The 21,867-nt window shown below is 39.7% G+C and overlaps 4 protein-coding genes across 6 annotated transcripts; 3 read left to right on the top strand and 1 right to left on the bottom strand.

Moving 5' to 3' along the window:
- The first annotated feature begins 123 nt into the window (after positions 1-123).
- zte38 (zebrafish testis-expressed 38) lies at positions 124-3,948 on the top strand. Of its 3 annotated transcripts, none has more exons than XM_023297134.2 (12): positions 124-768; positions 1,193-1,337; positions 1,610-1,673; positions 1,798-1,834; positions 1,937-1,957; positions 2,048-2,074; positions 2,169-2,236; positions 2,332-2,480; positions 3,207-3,439; positions 3,521-3,548; positions 3,627-3,667; positions 3,809-3,948. In XM_023297134.2, exons 1-12 carry the CDS (start codon positions 736-738, stop codon positions 3,854-3,856), a joined length of 894 nt encoding a protein of 297 aa, XP_023152902.2. In that variant the 5' UTR covers positions 124-735; the 3' UTR covers positions 3,857-3,948. The 3 variants fall into 3 exon arrangements, with proteins under 3 accessions (XP_023152902.2, XP_023152895.2, XP_054870108.1); XM_023297127.3 differs by having other exon boundaries at positions 124-989; XM_055014133.1 differs by having other exon boundaries at positions 124-1,337.
- aldh9a1b (aldehyde dehydrogenase 9 family, member A1b) lies at positions 3,889-10,555 on the bottom strand. Its single transcript, XM_023297115.3, has 12 exons — positions 10,424-10,555; positions 10,017-10,238; positions 8,833-8,978; positions 8,306-8,435; positions 8,062-8,196; positions 6,560-6,756; positions 6,298-6,438; positions 5,995-6,183; positions 5,830-5,917; positions 5,589-5,730; positions 5,231-5,343; positions 3,889-4,665 (listed from the first exon to the last, which is right to left on the bottom strand). The coding sequence occupies exons 2-12, from the start codon at positions 10,198-10,200 to the stop codon at positions 4,571-4,573; spliced, it is 1,560 nt and encodes a 519-aa protein (XP_023152883.1). The 5' UTR covers positions 10,201-10,238; positions 10,424-10,555; the 3' UTR covers positions 3,889-4,570.
- A 211-nt stretch (positions 10,556-10,766) lies between these two features.
- uck2b (uridine-cytidine kinase 2b) lies at positions 10,767-17,375 on the top strand. The gene is made up of 7 exons (XM_023297226.3): positions 10,767-10,926; positions 12,958-13,117; positions 13,755-13,851; positions 14,076-14,218; positions 14,365-14,462; positions 14,920-14,968; positions 15,892-17,375. Exons 1-7 carry the CDS (start codon positions 10,822-10,824, stop codon positions 16,026-16,028), a joined length of 789 nt encoding a protein of 262 aa, XP_023152994.2. The 5' UTR covers positions 10,767-10,821; the 3' UTR covers positions 16,029-17,375.
- Positions 17,376-17,827: 452 nt separating this feature from the next.
- On the top strand, positions 17,828-20,579 carry czib (CXXC motif containing zinc binding protein). The gene is made up of 8 exons (XM_023297566.3): positions 17,828-17,895; positions 17,980-18,063; positions 18,393-18,449; positions 18,549-18,630; positions 18,716-18,747; positions 19,499-19,576; positions 20,025-20,090; positions 20,277-20,579. The coding sequence occupies exons 1-8, from the start codon at positions 17,890-17,892 to the stop codon at positions 20,352-20,354; spliced, it is 483 nt and encodes a 160-aa protein (XP_023153334.1). The 5' UTR covers positions 17,828-17,889; the 3' UTR covers positions 20,355-20,579.
- Positions 20,580-21,867: the final 1,288 nt, after the last annotated feature.

Here is a 21,867-nt window from a genome sequence, read left to right as displayed (position 1 = left end):
TGCATTTTCAGTACTATCAAGTGAGGGATGTGCAGGATATTTTTAATTATTGTGATTTACTCATTCATTACATCTATTACCTCAGTGAACAAAACAACAAATAAAATTCAAAAGTATCTAATAAAGCTAAGGACCTATGCTGAATTGCATCCACATACAAAGACCTTTAATAAGCATATTTCTAAAACATATAATCCAGCTTTTACACAGACATAATACCTCACAGTGGACATTTTGGTGTGTCATGGAATTAAGGGAACAGGTAAAACTGAACATTTAATTTGCTTAAGGTATTTTAGTATTAGAATTCTGCATGCCTAAATAAAACAAAGCCGTCATTAATGGCATTAATTAAATCGCTTAAACAATTAAAGCAGAGCTGGCAATTGATAAGCTTCTCTGTTAAGACAGTTTTTCTCATGTTTTTCCCTCCCTGGTGATGATTTGGGAAATTAAAAAATGCATTTTCATGGATTAAGCTGAGAAGATATCTTGATATTAAAGACTGTAATTTTAATTTGACTTCTATGCTTTTTTAATACAAGAGGCTGGAACTATTAGTTACCTGTTTTTTCTAAATTCTGCTAAAATTTTGATTAATTTTTACTCTTACTGTACAGTATACCGAGTAACTGTTTTATGTGAACACATTTTGAGAAGCGGGAAAAACTCGACATGCTCTGTTGAGTCCTGGCTAATGATATATATTTTTTTTAACAATATTTAGATCTGTTTATGGTTATCATAGGTGTCTTAGACAACTTTAAGGTAATCTTTAAGTAACACTAATATCAGACGAAAGTGCTATTAGTGACATTGCAAAGAAATTAGACGTAGCTGCGCGTCATTATTTGTGTTCATTTACCCTTTTAGCTAGTTTACGCGTTAGCATTAGCAATACCTAGCGAGCTAACTCTCGGCCAAACAAAGAAGAAAACATGGCAGCAGGAAAAATGTGCCTCAGGAGGAACAAGGAGGAAACTGCAGAGGTTTGAACTCGCCGCATACTACCTAAACATAGCGTTTAAAAGGTTATTTCATCTGTTTGTCAGTATTAAACATAGCTTTTAGCCTGCGCTAGCTAACGATTAGCCAACTGCGCCATAATGTGATGAGGAAGACAAACACACTAAAAGTAGGTGAGACGGTGCTTCCTCGTAGTAAACGTCTTTGTATTGTTTTGTTTTTAAAGTGGACAGGATTGTTTCTAAACGACCTTAAAACCAAGCAAGAGTCTCTGGTCTTCATTAAGAGGATGATGGCCGTGGCTGTCTCCTCCATCACCTATCTCAGAGGGATTTTTCCAGAGGATGCCTACAGATCCAGATATCTGGAAGGTGAACACATCTAGACACAACTAACTCATAAATTCAGGGAAATCTGTTAATCTAATCAATGGGACACTTCACGGGAACTGACCAAATATTATATTAAAACTTACACATCTAACATGTTTCTACATGATAATTCTAGGTGTTGGAAACATGTAGGGTTGTTAAAAAACAAACAGAAAACACTGATGATTGTACGCATATCATGGTTTTAGTAAATATTCCTCATCAGAAAGTACTAAATGCTTCAGTTTTTGTCATATCTCTCATTTCTCTAGATTTGTGCATCAAAGTTTTGCGTGAAAACTGCACCACCCCAGGTGCCAACAAAGTTGTGAAATGGTAAATATAACATCCCAGAAGTCAGACCCATTTTCAAATTGGACAACCTGCAGTAATAGTCAGCTTTTGCAGGTAATTTCCCACCCTGATTGACACTTACATCCTTTTCACCTTGTTTTTCCAGGATGATGGGCTGCTTTGATGCATTAGAGAAGCAGTATGTAAGTAGATTTCATCCTTGAATGCTTTTATTTTTGGAATATTTAACATGATTTTCACTCTGGTGCTACTTTTATTAATGTTAATTGTTTTCCTTTTAACAGCTCCAGATTGTATTCCTTGGGGTAGGTAAATAAAGTCACTACAGCAACATAGAGGTAAAATATTTCTTACATAGACAATGAAGCCCACAACTCATTGTTGTTGCATTCTAGGTCTACACCAATCCAGATGAACCCAATGTAAGTTCTGTCTTAAAATACACAAATATTCAGTCTTAGTGTGACTGTGCAGTGTGATTATCATAAAGGGACATTTACTTTTCTTAATTTGCAGTGCATTATCGAGTCCTACCAATTCAAATTCAGATACACTGAAAAGGGGCCCAAGATGGACATTTTCAGGTTTGGATGCATCTGCATTTACATATGTCATGTGGACTGTGCTGGGGCTAGCTGACTAAGCTGATGGTGTGATATAACCCTGTACAAAACCTCAGGAACAGGAGTATGGAGATGCAGGTGACGTTGGAGGACACCAAGAAAGCCTCAGTGCTGCTCATCAGGAAGCTCTTCTTGCTGATGCAGAATCTGGACGCCCTCCCCAGCAATGTCTACCTCACCATGAAGCTCTACTACTATGACGACAGTAAGACGATTTACTCTTAATGTCTCACAGAATCAATTAAGAATCTAGGTACTCCACTAAGGAACGCGGTGGAGTTATGTGACAATCAGTGTTGGTTTGTCTGTCTGTCTATTAGCAACATTGCTCAAAAACGAACAGATTTGGATGAAATTTTCAGGGAAGGTCAGAAACGACACAAGGACCAATTGATTAGATTTTGGCAGCATTGCGGCTTATAGTCTGGATCCACGGATTTGTTTAAGTTTTCTGTATCATTACGAGATAGTGGCACGCCGTCACTATGACAAGTGAACGCTACGTCAGCTGCCTGCTGACAATCACATGATGGCAATCCTGCTACAAATTGACCGCTGCAGACTTATTGGGACTTATTCGTTGGAAATGACACAAGAAACAATTGATTAAATTGTGGGGGTGTTTCCGAGTCCCCTCAATTCTCGCCGCCTGCTACATATTTAGGTCACGCAATTTGGTATCCGTACATAATGCACACACGCATAACACACACCTGTACTAAGCGCGTGGTCGTTTTGTGGGTACATCTATATTAAATGGACACGTTCTATGTTGCTGTGATTTATGATCATCAAGAACTAAGAAACAAATGCTGCATTTCTGACAGTGCTATTTGGGGGAATGAACAGCTTTGGCGGAGTACTGCCCTCTCTGGGTGCTTCTCTAGTTTAAGTTTTTGATGAAAGCATTCGTAATGTTCTGCTCTCAAAGTCACCCCTGCAGAATACCAACCACCCGGCTTCAAGGAGGGGGAATGCGATAGCCTGTGGTTTGAAGGCATGGCTGTGCACTTCAAGGTGGGTGAGGTTCAGACGGCCTTCCACACCTTGAGAGTGCGGGTGTCAGCGGAACAAGGCCGGGTGGAGAAACTCCAGAGAGGAAACCACTTGAGGGAATCTAGGCAGGTTCCTGAAAGAATTCCTCCAGGGAAGGAAACAATGAAGGTGAGTCTCAATTATCTTATGTGACAAAGTTAGTCATAATAATGTCAGTTAATCATGATGACTCTAAACATTTGGTTACAGGTGGAAAACGATCTACCTTCTGAAGATGGTAAGTCTGTCTGCTGCTACTGTTCTGAAAATATAAAGTTTACCGCAGAGTTTACACCGCTGCTTTTCCTTTAAACAGAATCTGCACAGTTCAAGAAACCAACAAGACCTTTGGCAAAGGTACAGTTGCACTAGAGGCATAATGGTAGCACAGTTTGCATGTTGACAAAAAATGATTAAAATCTAAATATATTAGTGCTTATAATTGAATTTTAATAGGGGTTCATGCAAACTGAGTAGTTTTTTTTTTGTCTGTCTTAGAGAAAACCAGCTGCCAAAAGTCTGGCCAGGAAGAAAAGAAGAACTTAGGCAATAAGACAAGTGACCAAATGCAACAGAAATATGAGCAACTTCTTCATTTTGTTATATTCACAAACACTGTTTATGTTATGATAAGATTTATGTGATTCCCAAATGTGTTAGATGGGTTCCTTTGATAGTTCACCCTAACCTCAAGGCAGGATGTTGCATTCACAGTTCTGAATGTAAATGGCATGGTACAAAAAGCGTACATTCAAGATTAATTTAATCAATTCAATGCTTTAAAGTGTTTCATTTTTTACTATTGTATGTGTACAAAAAAGACTGATTTATGTAGTTCAAAAAATAAAGTTTGACTGTAAACATTGGTCGTACAAATACGTAAAATACAGTTGAAATTGTATTCTCTAAACAAATGATAAACACTGATAAGACCAACCTGCTGATTGCAAGTCATGAGGCACAATATAAATTTCATTTTAATTGAATTATCTGAAATCAATTGAAGCTAAACTAAAATCTTCAATTAGATCAGATTGGCTCAGACAACAGTACTTATTTTTAATTTTCTGCATTTTCACCTGCAATCTTGTCATTATTCTGCTACGATACTGCAGCCTCAGCTTCCCTTAACATTGTGTTACATACAATTGCACAATCACTTGATGTTTTTTTCCCTGAGTGATGGAAGAGATGTTTGGACCTCCTGGTTGAGTCTCTGGCTCAGTGTTACACAGCTGCAGCTTCCTCTGGCTGTGTGGTCTAGAACAGGCTGTCCACATCTCCCATCTCCACAAACACAGTCTTCAGCTGGGTGTAGTATTCAATCGTTACCTGGCCATTCTCCCGCCCTATGCCTGGTGAATGTAAGAAGCAGAAATTTACTTTCACTTCATTTAGATTGACTAGGCAGTTTTCCTGCATAGAGGGGTTTTCGGTGCTATCAAAGAGGTCCTAGCCGGGGTCTTAGTAAAAGCACGAGTGCCAAAATGTGAAGAATTGAGAATCAAAAAAAGTATACATAATTGCTAAGCCATTTAGTTAATTGTCAGGCATAATAGACATTTTTGCTGATGAAATTGTGCAAAAAAAAAGGCAAAATGCATACATTTCTGTTAAATAAGGTCACTAAGATTCCTTGATTTACTGTACGTAGACCGATGGTGTGTTGTCAAAACCTCAAAACACTCTGCTCGGATGCACTAAAAAAAAATTTTTCAAATACAAAGATGTACTCTCTACAGAGGTCATATTGGATGGGGAGCATAAGATCACAATTCTTTGCAGACATATTCACTGCAAGTAGATTTGGGTCATATACATAACTCATTACATTTATTCTAGCCTGGTCTGACAAAAAATCTGGTGACGTTTCTTCTTAGAACAACTTAATAAGTCTGACTGAAAACAGCAAAACTGTACCTGACATTTTGAAGCCTCCAAAGGGCACTTCTACAGGAGTGATGTTGTAGTTGTTGATGAAACAAGAGCCAGCCTTGAGGTGTTCAACCACGCGATGGGCTCGTCTCACATCCCTACAGACACAAACCAAGGTAAGCAGAGGTATTGGGTGTTAAATTAAGAATATTCAAGTGATCGTGCATTGGGCCGAATTTACAGAAATAGTCTGCTGCTAGGTGCACATGCCTTTCCCAACCGATCATTTGCCATATTTTTATAGTTTTTTACTGCTGTTTTTACTGTTTGTTCTTCAGGAAATCAGTCACGGCTTAAAACAAATCACACTTGGGTTGTGAGTTTTCTGCCATCACAAACCAACCTGGTGAAAACACCTGCAGCCAGACCCAATGTGGTGTCGTTGGCTCTCTGCAGCACCTCCTCTTCTGTTTCGAAGGACAACACAGACATGACTGGACCAAAGATCTCCTCCTTCACACAAGTCATCTCATCTGTGCAGTTACCTGTAGGAGGGTAAAAGAGGATGAGAACATAGGAACACTGACCACAACAGAGTGTCAAAAAGTGACATCCACTTTAGAGGGAAAGCATGGACGGCTTACTCAATACACATGGCGTCATGTAGTATCCACCTCTGAGTTTGGGATCTGACGGGACAAAAGGTTCTCCCCCACACATCACTGTTGCTCCCTAGTGACAGCGAAAAGTTAGTCTCACTCGAAGTTGTGTTTAAACCAAGAAAAATTAATTACTTGGACAAGTCTTACCTCTTTTTTTGCTTGATCAACAAAGGATAAGACTTTATCTAGATGTGAACGGCTGACCAGTGCCCCCATTCTGGTGCTCTCCAGCAGAGGGTCTCCTATTTCAATCGCCTGGGTCCTCTTCACCACCTCCTCCACAAACTCAGGTAGAATGTCCCTCTGAACAAAGACCCTTGTACCATTGCTGCAAACCTGTGATACATACATTTAAATGTGTCTAGCACATAATATTCCATGTGTGAGCTGGATATAAATCAACATTATTCTTTGGTTTAACTGTGTCAGTAAAGTAACAGGACACGCTACCTGGCCTTGAGACAGAAAGTTGGCCATGAGAGCTCCCCTTACAGCGTTCTCCAGATCACTGTCCTGGAAGATGAGCAGAGGAGATTTCCCCCCAAGCTCCAAAGTCACCGGTTTCACCCCCTTAGATGCCATCTCCATAATCTGTGGGTCAATAGAAGGTAATCCATCAGTTATTCTGGTCACATCACAGCTTAGGGCAGAAAAGGCTCAGTGGCGTTAACACATCATTTCCTTGTTTTGAGAGGTGTCCGATAACACAGACCTTCTGTCCTGTGGGCACACTCCCAGTGAAGGACAACTTGGCCACATCAGGATGGTGACACAGTAAGCTGCCGGTCTCCTGGCCGCCCTGCACCACGTTGAGCAGACCCTCTGGAGCTCCGGCCTTCGCGTAGATCTCTGCCAGCATGACTGCTGTCACAGGAGTCACTGGTGATGGCTTAAACACCATGGAGTTTCCTGTTTTGAAGAACAGAGACAAGAAATACAAGTAAGACTTTGATAGTTTCACTCATTTAATCAACTAAAAAGCTCTCAGAGTCTCTGTCTACAGTTATCCAAGCCAGTACTGATCTATAACGAAATTTAATTTGGCAAGTAGGTTTCTCTTGGCTGGGTATGACAAACAAGTAGTAAAAGACAATAAAACACTGAGTTCAAGATGTTAACAATACATTTTAACTATTTCTAAGCTGTTTGTTTTGAGCCATGACCTGCAACTGTATTAGAATGCACTAGAAAGTAGTAAAATCAGATTTTTTGTAGTGGTAAAGAAGCTATTTTCTCAACAAAAATGTATAAATTTTCTGGATATTTTTAGTAAAAATGTACAAAAACTAAACAAAAAAAATCCTAAAAATGCTTCAAATTTCATTAACATCTCTAAGACAAGGTGTCACCGTCTTTAGTCACTTGTTTCTGTCATATCCAGCAGGAAAAAAATTTAGTCAAATACAAATTTACTATAAATTATATTGTGGTAAGGATAGGAGTAATTTTAGACATAACTGTTTGCTAAATCTGCCCAATCCTTTAAACTGTCTACATAATTGCAGTGAAAGACAACAATAACTAATGATCAGCAGTGTTGATCGATTGGGGGCCTAAACTGTAGCGTTAGGCCTTGTTTCATCAGAAATGTGTGAATAAACAAGGCTTTTGCTGGGATGTGGTCATTTAAATCTATCATTGAGCTGTAGTGCCATCTCGAGGTGAACACCATTATTTTTTCTAGATTATGTGTATGTACAGTACCCGTCTTTTACACTAGTTTATGTCAAATAAGTCAAAGAATCTAACAGCAAATTACAAAACATGGAAAAGCATTTAAAGAAAGAAAGCTTTTTTCATGCTAATCCACTGTTTGAAGTACCAAATTTGGGAAAAGCTGTATATATTTAGAAGCCTTGCTCTTCCATTGCTGCATTTTGGGGGTTATCCAGACCAAAGACATTTAAATTTTTCCTTGATTCAGTCTAACTTCTTAGATTTCACACTCCCCAGATCCAAATCTTACTGAGCATCAATGGGATTTGCCAGGACAGGCCTGATCTAGGTAGATCCCACCCTGCAACCCACAGGACCCACAGAATTCACTGGTGCTACAGGACATCCCCAGAGGTCCTGAATCCATGCCCCACTGGGTCAGAGGAGTTTTAGCAGCATAAAGAGGACCAAAACAGTATTAGGCAGGTGGTCATAATGTTATGCCTGATCGGTGTATGTGTAATACTGATGTCTGACAGCTGCAGCAGAATCTCATACCACAGGCCAGGGCCGGAGCTGACTTCCAGGCGGCTATCTGGAAGGGATAATTCCAAGCACCGATACCGACACAGACTCCCAGAGGCTCTCTGCGGGTGTAGGCAAACGATCCCCCAGGCAGCTGGACATGCTGGCCTGGACAAAGGAAAACAGAAGCAAAAATGAGGTAAGATCACCTTATCAGCTATTTCATTTGCGACTTACTAGCTGAGTGTTTGGGAAAGTAAGTGAAAGCTATATCAACCTGCCAGAGTGCTGGCCAGTCCTGCGTAGTACTCTATGCACAGTCTGGCAGAGTCCACATCCAGACGGGCCTCTGTGATGGACTTCCCATTGTTGACCACCTCCATCTCAGCTATCTCCTCTCTCCTGCTCTGTGTATGGAAACCAGGGCAAAAGCAAAAAAAAAATTTGTGTAGAAACAACACTGGATGTACAGACATTAAAGATGCTCATTTCATTATTTCTAATGAATCTAGGCAAAAGATATTATTCAATACAGAATTTCAAAATAGGAAGATGATAAATGGAGTTTTTAAGGTTTAAACAATCAGCTGATACAATAAAAGTGTGATTTGAGCAAAATCAGCCACAACTCAGCATTAGAGGAAATGCCCGACTGACTTTTTTTTTTTTTTTTTTTTACATACCATATATCCTGTATGTGTATGTTTCTTCAGATCTTTGTTATGTATGAAATAACCTAATCTGCAGCATATTATTTCAGATATTCTACAATGTAAAACATGCAAATAAACACAGAATAAAAACCTCAATGATATGGGCAGCTTCTATCATGGTCCTCGCCCTCTCCATCCCCGACATTTTGCTCCAATGGCCAAAGGCTGACTTGGCAGCCTTCACAGCCTGATCAACCTCCACAGGGCCACACGGCTCCAAATGGCACAAGATGCGCCCTGCAAAGGAAAACACGATTTTTCAATTACAGCTGCAACAATTAATTTATTAGTTGTCAACTATTAAAATAATTTCCAAGTATTTGGATAATCAATGGATATCTTGAACTTTTTTTGAAAGGTCTAAACTATCTTATTCCAGGTTCTTAAATTTGAGTATTTTCTGGTTTCTCTACTCCACTATGACAGTAAACAGAATTTCTTTGGGTTGTGGACCAAAAAAGACATTAAAGGAAGTCATCTTGGGCTTTGGAACCTACATTTTTTGCCATTTTCTGACATTTATTGATCAAAAACTAACTGATTGATCAAGAGAATAACTGACAGATTGGTCAGCAATGTAAATAGTCATTAGTAATTTCGATTCTTGGTATGTCATGTACATATTGAAGAATTGACAATAAAGCTGACTTTGACTTTGACTTGACTAGTTGCAGCCATAGTCCAAATATGAACGTAAAGAGGTTAAACACAACAAAACCTAACAATTTCTGTTTGATAGGGCCATTTTGTTTTGTGTGTTTTGTTCATGTTGTTAGTACTGATTCGCTGTCACTTATCCCTCAGTGACAAAGGAAATCAAGTTTAGGCCTGTAGGTTTGAGGCTGTGGCACACTGTAGAGCTGGAAATGACAACTCCAATGATGATAATAACGATAAGGAGCATATTTTTTCCTCAGTGTGCTGCACAGTGTTAGCTCAAATTGGGTACGAAGCCACAAAGAGCATTAAAATTAAATATTAAATGCAATGGGTGCAGGACAGGCTATTATTGTTGAGGCTGTGGTTGTTGATTTTAGCCATAAAAACTAGTTGCAAATGGAAGTGACCAGCTATATGGATGTCCAGTACCGTATGTGAAGAAGTGTGTTGCTGAAATGTGTCAGTAAATGTCAAACGCAAACAACTATAAAGTAGGTCAATCAGTATCCTGGTTTACTTTACCAGACATCACCAGACAGACATCCCTGATCAAAGTACAGTTCAGAGTCAATAATGCACATAACGAGACACATTTTTGTCATTATATAAGCTCACCCGTTGCAGGTTCGTAAACATCTTCCGTGTTGCATTTCTCCGGGCCTCTCCTTCTCTTCCCAGCCCAGAAGTTCAGCGGCACCGTGATGTCCACCGAGCCCGAGGAGGCGCACCGTAGCGCCACAGCGAGAGGAGCAGCAGCAGCGGACCGCCGCCACGACAACCTAGCGAGCCTCTGGAGCATTTTCAAGCAGGCCCGACTGCTCCGAGTTTAATAAATTACTGTAAAACACACAACATGAAGGTTAACTGCACGACACACTATCACTGTACCGACATCAGATAGCGTCAAAAGGAGTTTTACTCAACTGCACCAAGTATGTAAAACTGAGACGCTAGCGACTTTTTCCTCGCCTTTTCATTTGTGGTGTTTTATTGTTGTATTAAACTCTCGGTAACACACTTACCTGCGCACAGAGACTGCACATTAAATGTGTTTTTTGAAGGTTACGAGTGTAAATCTGACTGTTAGTATAATGGTACGTTACATCTCGCTATTTTTAAGGCTCCAGCAGGAGGCGGGGCTAATGGGCTGCGACGGTTGCTGCTATGAGAACGTAGCAGGCTATTGGATATTTCCACTGTCAATCACACATATCATCTTTGAGAAAATATTCGCACATCTAAAATTGATTTAATGGTAGTTGTATGTGTGTGTTAATGTGGACCTATGGGGGGGGACACAGATATTATTGCATTTTTATATAATTAAAATTGAAACCGTCTAACAATCTGGGTGGTGTTGTGGGAGGAGCTCCGTCACAATGATGTCCCAGCACAGCAGCTCAGTCGGCACATTGCAAGTATGGCCGGGGACAGCGAGACGCATCTAAGGGACCGCAGCGAGAACACCGACATTATTCGGCAACCTTTCCTCATCGGTGTCTCCGGAGGCACCGCCAGCGGCAAGGTTGGCTCTCCAGCTGGCTAGTTTGGCGGTTTTCGCGAGGTGTCATGCTTATGTTTTGTGTTAAATCGCGGCTGCGGGGCTACCAGGCAGCCGGGTGCTAACGACCGCGTGGCTTCAGCGACGCAACGTTGAGGCTTGATTGACAGCTGATGGTTACCCACCCGGCTTGCTGCTAGCACCGGTTTAGCTTGCTTTCCCATTCTCTGTGGTGCTGAACTTTAAGCTTGTTTCCTTGCTTTGTTCTTGACTGGCACTTTCTGGACCTTTAGGCTAGTTTTAAGTGGAGCTCACTGATATTAGCCTCCTAGCTAACGTGAAATTCCATCACATGCTAGCAGTACCTGGTGGGCTTAGACAATAGCTACTGTTAGCATACCTCTTAGCTAGTTGAAGTCTGTTTGTAAACATTGTGAATCACATTTTTCAGCCTAGAATGTCCTCATTAGAATATGCAAATCCCCTATTTGCTAGTGTAATACATGTGTCGTAGTCTCAAATGTGTATTTCGGGGTGAGTGACCTGAACTGACCGCTAACGTTAAATAACGTTAACCTAGATGTTGGTTTAGCGAGTGATAACAGAGAGAGCCGCCCGCGGGAAAATCTCTGGAGAGATTTCACCCACTTCCTTTTGTCCTATCCTCGGATGCTATTAAAATGTAGAAGAAAACAAGTTTTGAGCAGATTGAGCAGCGTTGTAAAATATTAATCTAGCTTAAATTATGTAGAAATCTAAATGAACTTTATCAACACCTAGGTGAACACAATAGCGCCGTAGAGTTTTTCCGTTACTGGGTGGGCAGAGCTAAACTCAGAGCTGCTCGCTGCCGCCGACCCTCCTCTTGTTCAGGGAAATGAATTCAGACGTGGCTGTTTTTCGAAGACGTCATTAGATTTCTTTGTTGCACATCTGCTGTGTTTTCCGATTTACTAGAGGTGCCAAAAACCCACCTCGAGTAAACCGACGCCACGACAGAAAGGCTCGCCAATGACAGGCATAGCCCAGATACGTCATATTAAATTGCAATTCATCTCGATATTTAGTGGATTTTCAGTGTTCTTCCGGTCATATTTGAGTGTAGCTTCATCAGAATCAGAAATGAAGGTGAGACTGTGGGAAGGCTCTCCTCCCTTCCGTCTCTAGTTTTATCCCAGTGAGCCCCTCCTCCCAACTTTGTCCCAGATATCCTCATACTGGCGCTAAAGCCAGTGTTTTGCTTCCTGGAAGGGGGCTGGAGGAAGGGGTTACTGGTACTCTTCAACGCCACACTAGGCCAGTTTTAATTACTCATGATATGGATGATGTCATTTCCAAACTCGGATGGGTTTTCCCTTTTTATCAGACTCCCTACTGATGCTTGGGTGAAGTACAGTTTGACTTCTCTTGTACTTCTGTAAAAAAAAAAAAAATAATAATAATAATTTGAGCATCCAGAGCAGTTTTTTTTATGATGAGCTGCCAGCTTGAACTGAACCTGCTTCCTGTTAGACTACAGAGGGCAAAACAAAAACAAAACCCTGATTATCTGAATATGACCAAAATTAAAACTTCCTTACAGTTCAGGTTTTCAAATGTTTATTAGGTGATTTGTCTTGACAGCATCACCGGATTGGTTTTTAGGGTGCATTCAATGTCAGGTCCGCTTGTTTGAAACTGCTGCATTTGAGTGGATTGACACGACCTGCCAGCTCCCGAGTGGGGGCGTCCAAATTCATTGTAGCACAGTTTTACCGGCACAAAGGCATCAGGGCCTCGGGCAGCTGGGGAATGCCCAGTCAGCACTGGACATGGGATTCTTTTCGTTGGGGAGGTCAGGGAGGACAAACGTAGTGAACCACAGGGCAATTTGCCTCCGGTTGTTAGGTGACTTCACATAAGATGGGAAACTACCTACCCATCCTTTTTCCGTGTTACATAAATGATAACTCTTCCGCGGGCCACTTGTGATTTTTATTTTTTTAACCTCTAGGCATGTAGACTCATCGGGTGACATTCTCCAACTGTTTTTTTCCTGTGTGTCTATATCCACAGTCGTCTGTATGTGAGAAGATCATGGAGCTGCTGGGGCAGAACAAGATCGACCACCACCAGCGGCAGGTGGTGATCCTCAGCCAGGACAGCTTCTACAAGGTGCTGACTCCAGAGCAGAAAGCCAAGGCGCTAAAGGGCCAGTTCAATTTTGATCATCCAGGTATGAAAACTTTGGAGAGTTGGCGCCACATCTTATCTGCTGTTTTGGGTATAGCACCTTATCTCGCTGCATGTTTCCTAACCGTGTCACTGAGTTTTGATTTCATGGAGCTGCAAATATATTTTAATTGCAGGTGTGTGAGTTTTGATAGTACACAGCTTACTGCATTGAAAACTGAATGATGTATGTTATCATTTGCATAATTAATTCCAGATAAGGCTGATATATCACTATAAAGATTAAGATTAAATGCTTTGGTGGCAATGACTACAGAATGTTTAGATCAGGCTTATGTCCAGGAAGACTGATTATGTGGTTTTACTGCCACGTTGATAACTTTCCCAAAGCGTTTTTGGCAGAAGCTGACACTCCATTTTTGGAGTCTGACTTTGCTCCCTCTTGCTCCTGCTTCCTTTCTCAGCTGATTTGAAATACCCGCAGTCAGCAAGCCTTCTTCAGAGGCAGCTGCTCTAAGACTCAGAGACGGAACTCAGCACCTGTTACATGAGAGTGATTCCTGGGTTACCAAACGTGCAGCGCAGGGTCCCACGTGCCCATGGGTGCACACCACGCTGCTGTAAATGGGGTTAAACAATATAAAGGTCACAACTAAGAATATGCCGTTTCTTTTCCTCAGATGCCTTCGACAGTGAGCTGATCATGCAGACGCTCAGGCAAATACTGCAGGGGAAGACTGTTCAGATCCCAGTTTACGACTTTGTCACTCATTCCAGGTGAGCACTTTTTTCTTTCCTCCACATTTGCCCTTTAATTGTAACCCATCATCATGTGTTTCTGCAGAATACAAACTTGATTAGTTCTTATCATTCATGCTAAACAGGTTCCTGAATATGATGTTTGACTCATACCTTCATTGTTTGAGTTTAGTTTGCATTACATATTTCTAAGCATAGTCACTCACAGAAAGGAGGAAACTTTTCTGTGTGTGTTCTTTCAGGAAAGACGAGTTTATTACGGTGTATCCGGCTGATGTGGTGCTGTTTGAGGGAATCCTCATGTTCTACTCACAGGAAATCAGAGATCTGTTCCAGATGAAGCTGTTTGTTGACACAGATCCAGACACACGGCTGTCACGTCGAGGTGTATAGCGAGTCTTTGACATCCACAACTACTATTAATTTATCTGTTGACCCAGGGAGTGGGTAGTGTGGCCTTTTACATTGATGTATTGGTGTCTTTTTGTATAGTATTGGTAAATAGCTGTTTGTGTACTTTCTCTGTTTCAGTTCTAAGAGACATCAGTGAGCGTGGCAGAGAGCTGGAGCAGGTGTTGGCTCAGTACATCACGTTTGTGAAACCGGCCTTTGAAGAGTTCTGTTTACCAGTAAGTGAAGTTCCTGACTTGTTTTTGCATGTTGTGTAGAATGTGATCACTACACTAGGATGCCCAAAACTGTACCACAATTTTTGGCTGACACTGAAATGATGGTGTAAATGTTGTTCAGTGTGTAACAAGAAACTGCAGCACAAAAAGGCTACCGATTGAATCGATACAAGACCATCTTTCTATTGCAGTTTGTCCACTAGACAGTACAGAATGAGTTTTCAATATTTACTGCAATCCTTTAAGGTCAAATTGAAGGGATCTTTTAAAAAAAAAAAAAGTGACCTCATATTCTGTGTTTAAGAAGTATTGATTTACTAAATATCATCAGATTGTTTTATGTATGTTTTTCTAAGTGTTGTTCTGGCTATACTGGTCAATACACATCTGATCAAGAAAAAACTCTTGATTGTCTGTTAATTTGAGCAATATTTGACATTGTCTTTATTCCTACTAGACAAAGAAGTATGCGGATGTGATTATTCCACGTGGAGCAGACAACCTTGGTAAGGGCAGAATTATTGTTATCATTTTTACGATAGAACTCGAGCATTAAATGTGTGGTGGACAAGTTTGGACATGTATCTCTTGTGAATAACGCTGGACTGGAATCTACTAATCATCGAGCTCCTCTAGACTTTCCAAATGTTATTGATCTGAGAGCATCAGATTCTGACTATAGGGAGTCATTTAAGGGTTAGTGATACTCAGAAAAATCAATTTTGTGTTTCACAGTCACAGTGAATGATGTTTGTGTCAGTATGAGTCGCACAAGGAGCACAAACTGCGGTCTTAAATTGGTATAACAAAGATTGGTGTGCCGTGAGCTAGTCGCTACCAAATGCATAGACAAGGCACATCACTTAACGTATCCTTAACGACTTCAAATTGCAATTGTTGCTCTCTCCCCATTTATTTAGTCGGGATCAGTTTGTTCCCTTGGGGGCATTTTTAAGAGGCTGACAAGTGGCAAAATTTGCTTATAAGGACCACTTAATTATCTTGGTTAACTTGGAATGGAAATTATACAAATCCGACTTTTAAATATAGAATTCAGTAGTTAGTTAAACACACAAAACGTCTAATAATGTCCAACAGTGTTTAACAGTGAGATTTCTGGACTCGCATCTTCTGTGATTAATTGATTCATATTTTTTCTCCCAGCGAGCAACAGCTAACCATTCCTACTGGATGCTGACTTAACTTGACCGAATGTAGCACACCAAGCATAAATTGCATGAACTGATGTGACCTTTTAAACAGTGCTGGTTGTAGTAACACACTGTGGCTCATGTGCCAAAGTTGCCACAGGGCGCCATTTCTGGGGGCTTGGTTTTGACCAGGAGGAAGAATGAATGAAACAGAACAGTCTGTGGGCCTTCGTGCATCAGTTTTCATCTTTTGTGTAACTGCCTCTTTCTCCTTGCAGTGGCCATCAACTTGATAGTACAGCACATCCAAGACATTCTCAACGGAGGACTAAACAAGCGTCACAACGGCTGCATGAACGGCCACAGTACCCCACGGCAGCGACGGACCTCCGAGTCAAGCAGCCGGCCTCATTGACCTCGTCACACCTCTCTTCACAGAGCGGAGAGGGGTGTTGGGGTTGTGCTGTAAATAATGCCCGGTGGCATCACTGTATTTAAGAAGAAGAAAAGAAAAAAAAAAAAAGAGAGATGCAAAAAGAATTGAAATGCCTTTTATTATTACGACAACTCTTGTTCTTAGTTACTTTCATTGTAATTGTTAAACTTGGGATTTAGTTTTGTCAGGAGGATAAAGAGAAAATCTTGTTAATCTTGTGATAAGACCATGGGTTAAATTTGATCCCACGCATTTTTGTCCCTGATTGCAGTTTGTTTTGTTTTTTTTTATGTATCCCCTGCTGCTTCATGAAAATTCATGTTGATAATGAATAAAGGAGGGGAAACCTTTTTATTTATTATGTCTGATAAAACTTGAACCCCTAATGGCCGGGGGGGAGACAGATTAATGTTGCGGAGGGTTCCAAATGAGACGGCTGTGAATTAGAGGCCGACAAACCAGGATTGCACTCTGTATTCGTACTGACAATCTTGGGTGTTTCCTACCATTTTATTCAGTGTTTAAGTTCCTTTATTGTGTTGTATAGTGTAATCTATTACACTATAAGTCTTGTTTACTATACAAAGTGTTCTCCACATTGTTTCTGTATAATGCCTGCAACAGAAGAAACATGCTTTTTCAGTATCTATTGTCACATGTAGAGTAACATGACTACCAAACGAATGAAGCCAAATGCTGAAAGGTTCAACTGACTGCAGTGTTAACCCAGTTTAATGGAATTGTTATGATTTTTGAATTGCTTGTCCCCTAGCTTATTGAAATGTAATGATTAAAGCTCATTTATACAGGCATTCCTGTCTTTAAAAGTATTTAGATTTATGAGCAAAGTGTTCCACTTTGTAAATATAACTTTTTATTATATTCTCCCCGAGTTTAGATGCGTTCACATAACCAAATCGGCTCAGTTGACTTAAAGATAACATATTTACTCTCAGGTTCATGACACCGGTTGATTTGAAGTTCCAGGAAACAGAAATAGATGGAGGCGTTAAGTGCCACAGCAATATCCCAGGTGTGTGGCCATTAACCAACAAGACCCACCACAATGCCTCTGTAAAGCTGCCTCAGGTTACCGTGTACAGTAAGTATTCGCACTAGAATCCAGGACTGACTCGAATAAGGTTCTAAAAAAACTGTTGAATCTTGTTAATATGCCCTGTGCTGTTTTTGTTGTGTATAGTGCAATTGAATGAATGATTTGTACCTTGAGATTTGTACTGTATGGCTGTTGGGTTGGGTTGCAGGGTGATTTATAATTGAATGAAGTCGTCAGTTGCTTAATGGTCAATAAACTGATGCAGCTGATTCCTCTGTGTGAAGTGTGTGATTATTTGAGCAGCATAATATTGTTGATGCGTTAAGAAGTTGGTCGCCCAAGTTGCCTTTAATGAGTCCACTAGGGGGCATAAGTGTCTGCGGTTGTATTTATGCTCTCTTCAAGTACTGACAAATATATTATCACTAAGTAAATATTAAAAACAACATAAAAATATAGCAGAAACGCCCAATTTAGTTGTAAACAACACTACAGAACGAACTTTATGCTGCATTTACAGACCAGTTTATTGAAACGGTAGTTTCAAACTTCATGCACATTACTCTATCCGCATTTTTGCTAAATCATAGTGGTAATAGCCAGTTTCTAAAAGTCAGAACTGCTAATAAAAATCACACGCTACTACTAGTATGCTATGACTAGTATCTGTCTGGCTATCTCCCGAAGTAAAAGGAAAAAATACTACTCCTTTACGACTCAGAACTAGAATTAACGAGTGGCCCTGAACGCACCAAGGAAAGTTGTCAGCGGGGAAGCTCCAAGATGGTGGTATGTATTGCTGGTCCATGTTTAAACTCAGCACTAGTTTGTCCAGCTTTTTATTAATTTCAACCTCTCGTTTTTACCTGACAGAAGTTTGGGCTTCAGTTTAAAGCCACCTTGGAGAATGTCACCAAGGTGAGGCCGCTGGGTGACGATTTCCGCTGGTTTCTGAAGGTAGGAGGGCTGTCAAGCTAGCTATCATGCTAATGTACTTGTTTAAACATTAGCATTGCACCCTATTTTCCTCTCACTCTCTGTGCGATAATAATCATAATTTTATTGTATTGTTTACTGACATTATGACCCACACTTACAAACTAAATAAGGAAACACATGCACTTTGTACAGCTTCTGTGCCATCCTGGAATTTCATTCATAGAATTTCTCTATTTATTATGGCTGTACAGTAGCACTAAGGTGGCACATTCTAATAAAACTGATAAACCATTTCAGCGTAGAAGCATTGTGTTGTTGTTTGTTTATTGTTTTCCCCTTTGATTTAGCTGAAATGTGGAAACTGTGGCGAGATCCCGGATAAATGGCAGTATATAACCCTAGTGGTAAGGATAAAAAGCAACTTTGTCTCTTTGCATTTACGAAATTATTAAAAATTGTACATGTTTATATAATATTCAAACCATGTGTTTGTTTTGCCATAGGAAAGTGTGCCTTTAAAAGGAGGGAGAGGCAGTGCCAGCATGGTGCAGAAGTGTAAACTCTGTGCCAGGGAAAATTCAATCGGTAAATGTGATGCGACTCTTTTTGCCACAATTCCCTGAGTTAAAAACTCCACATATATCATCAAATGTCAACTTTTTCCTTACAGATATCCTGGGGGACACAATCACACCATATAATGTAAGCAAACCTTCCTGACCTGTTTCCTTGCAGCTCTACAGTCCACACAGAAGACTTACTGTGTCTATCTCTTATGCTGCCAGCTGCTTCAACACAAACTGAAGCTGCTACTCAGAATTATTGCAGATAGTGTAGGAAACAAACTGGCCAGTTTTCGAGGCACTCGTTTTTTCATTTGTGGAGCATTTTTTTCTTTTTTGATAGGCATCAGTGATTTAAAGATAAGGATTGTGCTAGATAATAATAGTTTTATATTATTTTGAGTGGAAAAGGCCCAAATTATTGTCACTTTATGTTTTCTTGTCTGTCTTTACAGTGAGAGGCAGTTCCTTTATATTAGGTTCAGTAAAATCTGTTGATCATTTTTGCAGTTATTAATTAGTTGTCTGCACTGTAAAACATTTGAAAACAGTGAACGATGTCAGTAACCTTCCCAGAATGCCAGAGGTAGTCCTCAACTGTCTTGTTTTGTCTACAAACAAAAAATATTCAGTTTACTGTCATACAAGCGCAAAGAAACCAGAAAATATTCAAATTTATGATGCTGGAATATAAGAATTTTTACTTCTTTTCTCAAAAAAAAAAATACCGAAACTAATCAGTCGATGGTCACAATAGTTTTCAATTAATTTAATAGGTGATAACTAATCAATTAACCAGTTAATTGTTGCAGATCTACTTTTTATAGCGATATTTAAGTCAAAATTGTTTTTTTTTCTCTTCATGTTGTTACATGTTTTCTGGGTTGAAGGCCGAGGACAACGAGAGATTTAAGACAATGGTGCAGTTTGAGTGTCGAGGTCTGGAGCCTGTTGACTTTCAACCACAAGTAAGAACATTTAAATACAAGTTTTACTCTGAGTCTGTGTGTGGCTTAAAAAGCAGTGTGTGGGTTCTGTCCCATCTTTTGCCTAAATTTTACTGCTAAAGTCCGTAGCCAGAGGTCAAGGTAGAAAATGGATGTACATAAGAAATGCCACTGATGGTAAGTAAAATCAAGGGATAACATATCCAAACTTCAGCAGGTGACCTAAACACTGTCTGGATAAAGAAGTAGCACTCCCACTGTGCACTATTCCTATTAAGAAACTCTGTGCTTGTGTTTGTTTAATCAAATATTTGGACCAAATGTCAGATTTGCGATAACACGAAACAGGAAAGAGTGTAGACACAAATACCTCAGATTCAGGATTTACATGTCTTATCTAAAACCTTTGATGTTGTGCTCTCAGTAACAGATAAGAACATGACAAAGTTTTTTTTCCCCCCTCCTCCAGGCTGGCTTTGCTGCAGAAGGAGCAGAATCTGGGACACAGTTTCCTGAAATCAACCTACTAGAAAAGGTGAATGCAGAGGGACTAACTTGTCACTGCACAGATTTCTCAGAATATTTGACTTGCAGCTGGATTTGGCTGTAGGATGTCATTCATTTGTGATTAGTGAATGATAGAGAATGACTGAGAATGATTGGTAGTGATCACACACAGTGACAGGACATGCTGTTTTATCTGTGGCGCTTGACATTTCAGGACTGGACGGACTACGATGAGAAAGTCAGCGAGTCGGTGGGAATATATGAGGTCACGCACCAGTTCATCAAATGCTGATGTCATCATGTTATGAAGGAATGAACACTGCAGCCAAACATGCTCAGGCTGTATCCTGAGGATGCTTCGGATGCTGAGACGGCATGGATTGGTTGATGATGAACATTTAAAGATGGGGATTAATACAGCAAGTTGTCGAACACATGTCTTGGATTGATCAACGTTCTTAATTAGACAAGGCTTTTTTTTCATTGCATCAATAAAATTTAAAGATGGTTGAAAGATTATGAGTTTAAATTTTTAGTTTGCTTTGGCTCCATCATTAGCATTAATTGAAGACTGCAAATTGTGTAGGAAAAGTAAGTACCAAGTTTGAGGATAGTGGCTAGAAGTGGAGAATTTAAAAAGTACATTATAACAATATGGTCACACAAATTCACATATTGATGGTGTATTAGTAAGGCGAGAGTGTAGTTGACTACAGTTTAAACAATGAAATTCAATCAGACATAATCAAGTAGCAAATCAAAATTGTTGCAGCTGTATGTTTCGAAGCACTTGGTAATTCGAGTTTGAGTTGGCCCGAGAACAAAAATGCGAAATCATTTGTTAATTTTTAAAACATTGTAGGCAAATGTTTGACAAACGCAGTGCAAGAGAATTAAACTTTAACTGTGTAACTATTTCAAGGTATAACACACTGCTGAGAAATTTCTCCAGTCCGTTTTCTTGCAGTTGACAGATTCTTTTGTTTGCAGTGAAGAAAGGTTTGTATCTTATAGTGAACTTATTGAAGCAAAATCAGTTCAGTGTTTGTGTTTTCATATCAGCATCTCACCGATTCACACTGTTGTGGTCATTTAAAATGATGTGTCAAAATCAGTAGCAGCCACACAGAGAACAGGGGACACACTTTGTGACATTAAGCCTTGAGCTTAACGACAAAATCCTAACTTACCTCATATGAACCACAGATCTACAGTGAAACAAATCAAACTCAGACTGAAAGTCAAATAAAGACAAGATAAAAATGTATTAATCCTGAATATATTGCTATTTCTGAGCCATGTATTGCTCAGAACACAAAATTACATACCATGACAAATGAAATACCTAATTGAAAAGTAATAGAATAGAATAAAAGTACAATTATATGACTGACAATAAAAATAAGTGCTAAAATAAGGCCAGAATAGAAAAGTTAACAAGTAATACCAGTACTGATTCTGAAGTAGTAAAGTAATATCAGACATGATAATGAAATATTGCACATAAAACTGAAATATTTTACATGAAATGTTTGCATTACACTTGAAAAATCAAATGAAGGACATAAAACTGAAATATTGATAAAATAGTGATAAATATTGCACATGAAATCATAATATTACCCCTGCAATTTAGGCATTGCAGTAAGAAAAAAAAATGAAATAAAAGACTGCACCACTGCATATGACGCTGACACACTGTACATGAAAATTAAATGTTGCCCATGAAATTAACATATTACACATTATACTGAAACTGATACAGATATTGCACAATATTGCAAATGATGTTGGTACTATTTTTC

The sequence above is a fragment of the Amphiprion ocellaris genome, chromosome 10, assembly GCF_022539595.1.
Source record: "Amphiprion ocellaris isolate individual 3 ecotype Okinawa chromosome 10, ASM2253959v1, whole genome shotgun sequence".
Taxonomy (NCBI): Eukaryota; Metazoa; Chordata; class Actinopteri; family Pomacentridae; genus Amphiprion; species Amphiprion ocellaris.
Note: the sequence above shows the minus strand (reverse complement) of the source record. Positions and strands in the feature narration are given on the sequence as shown.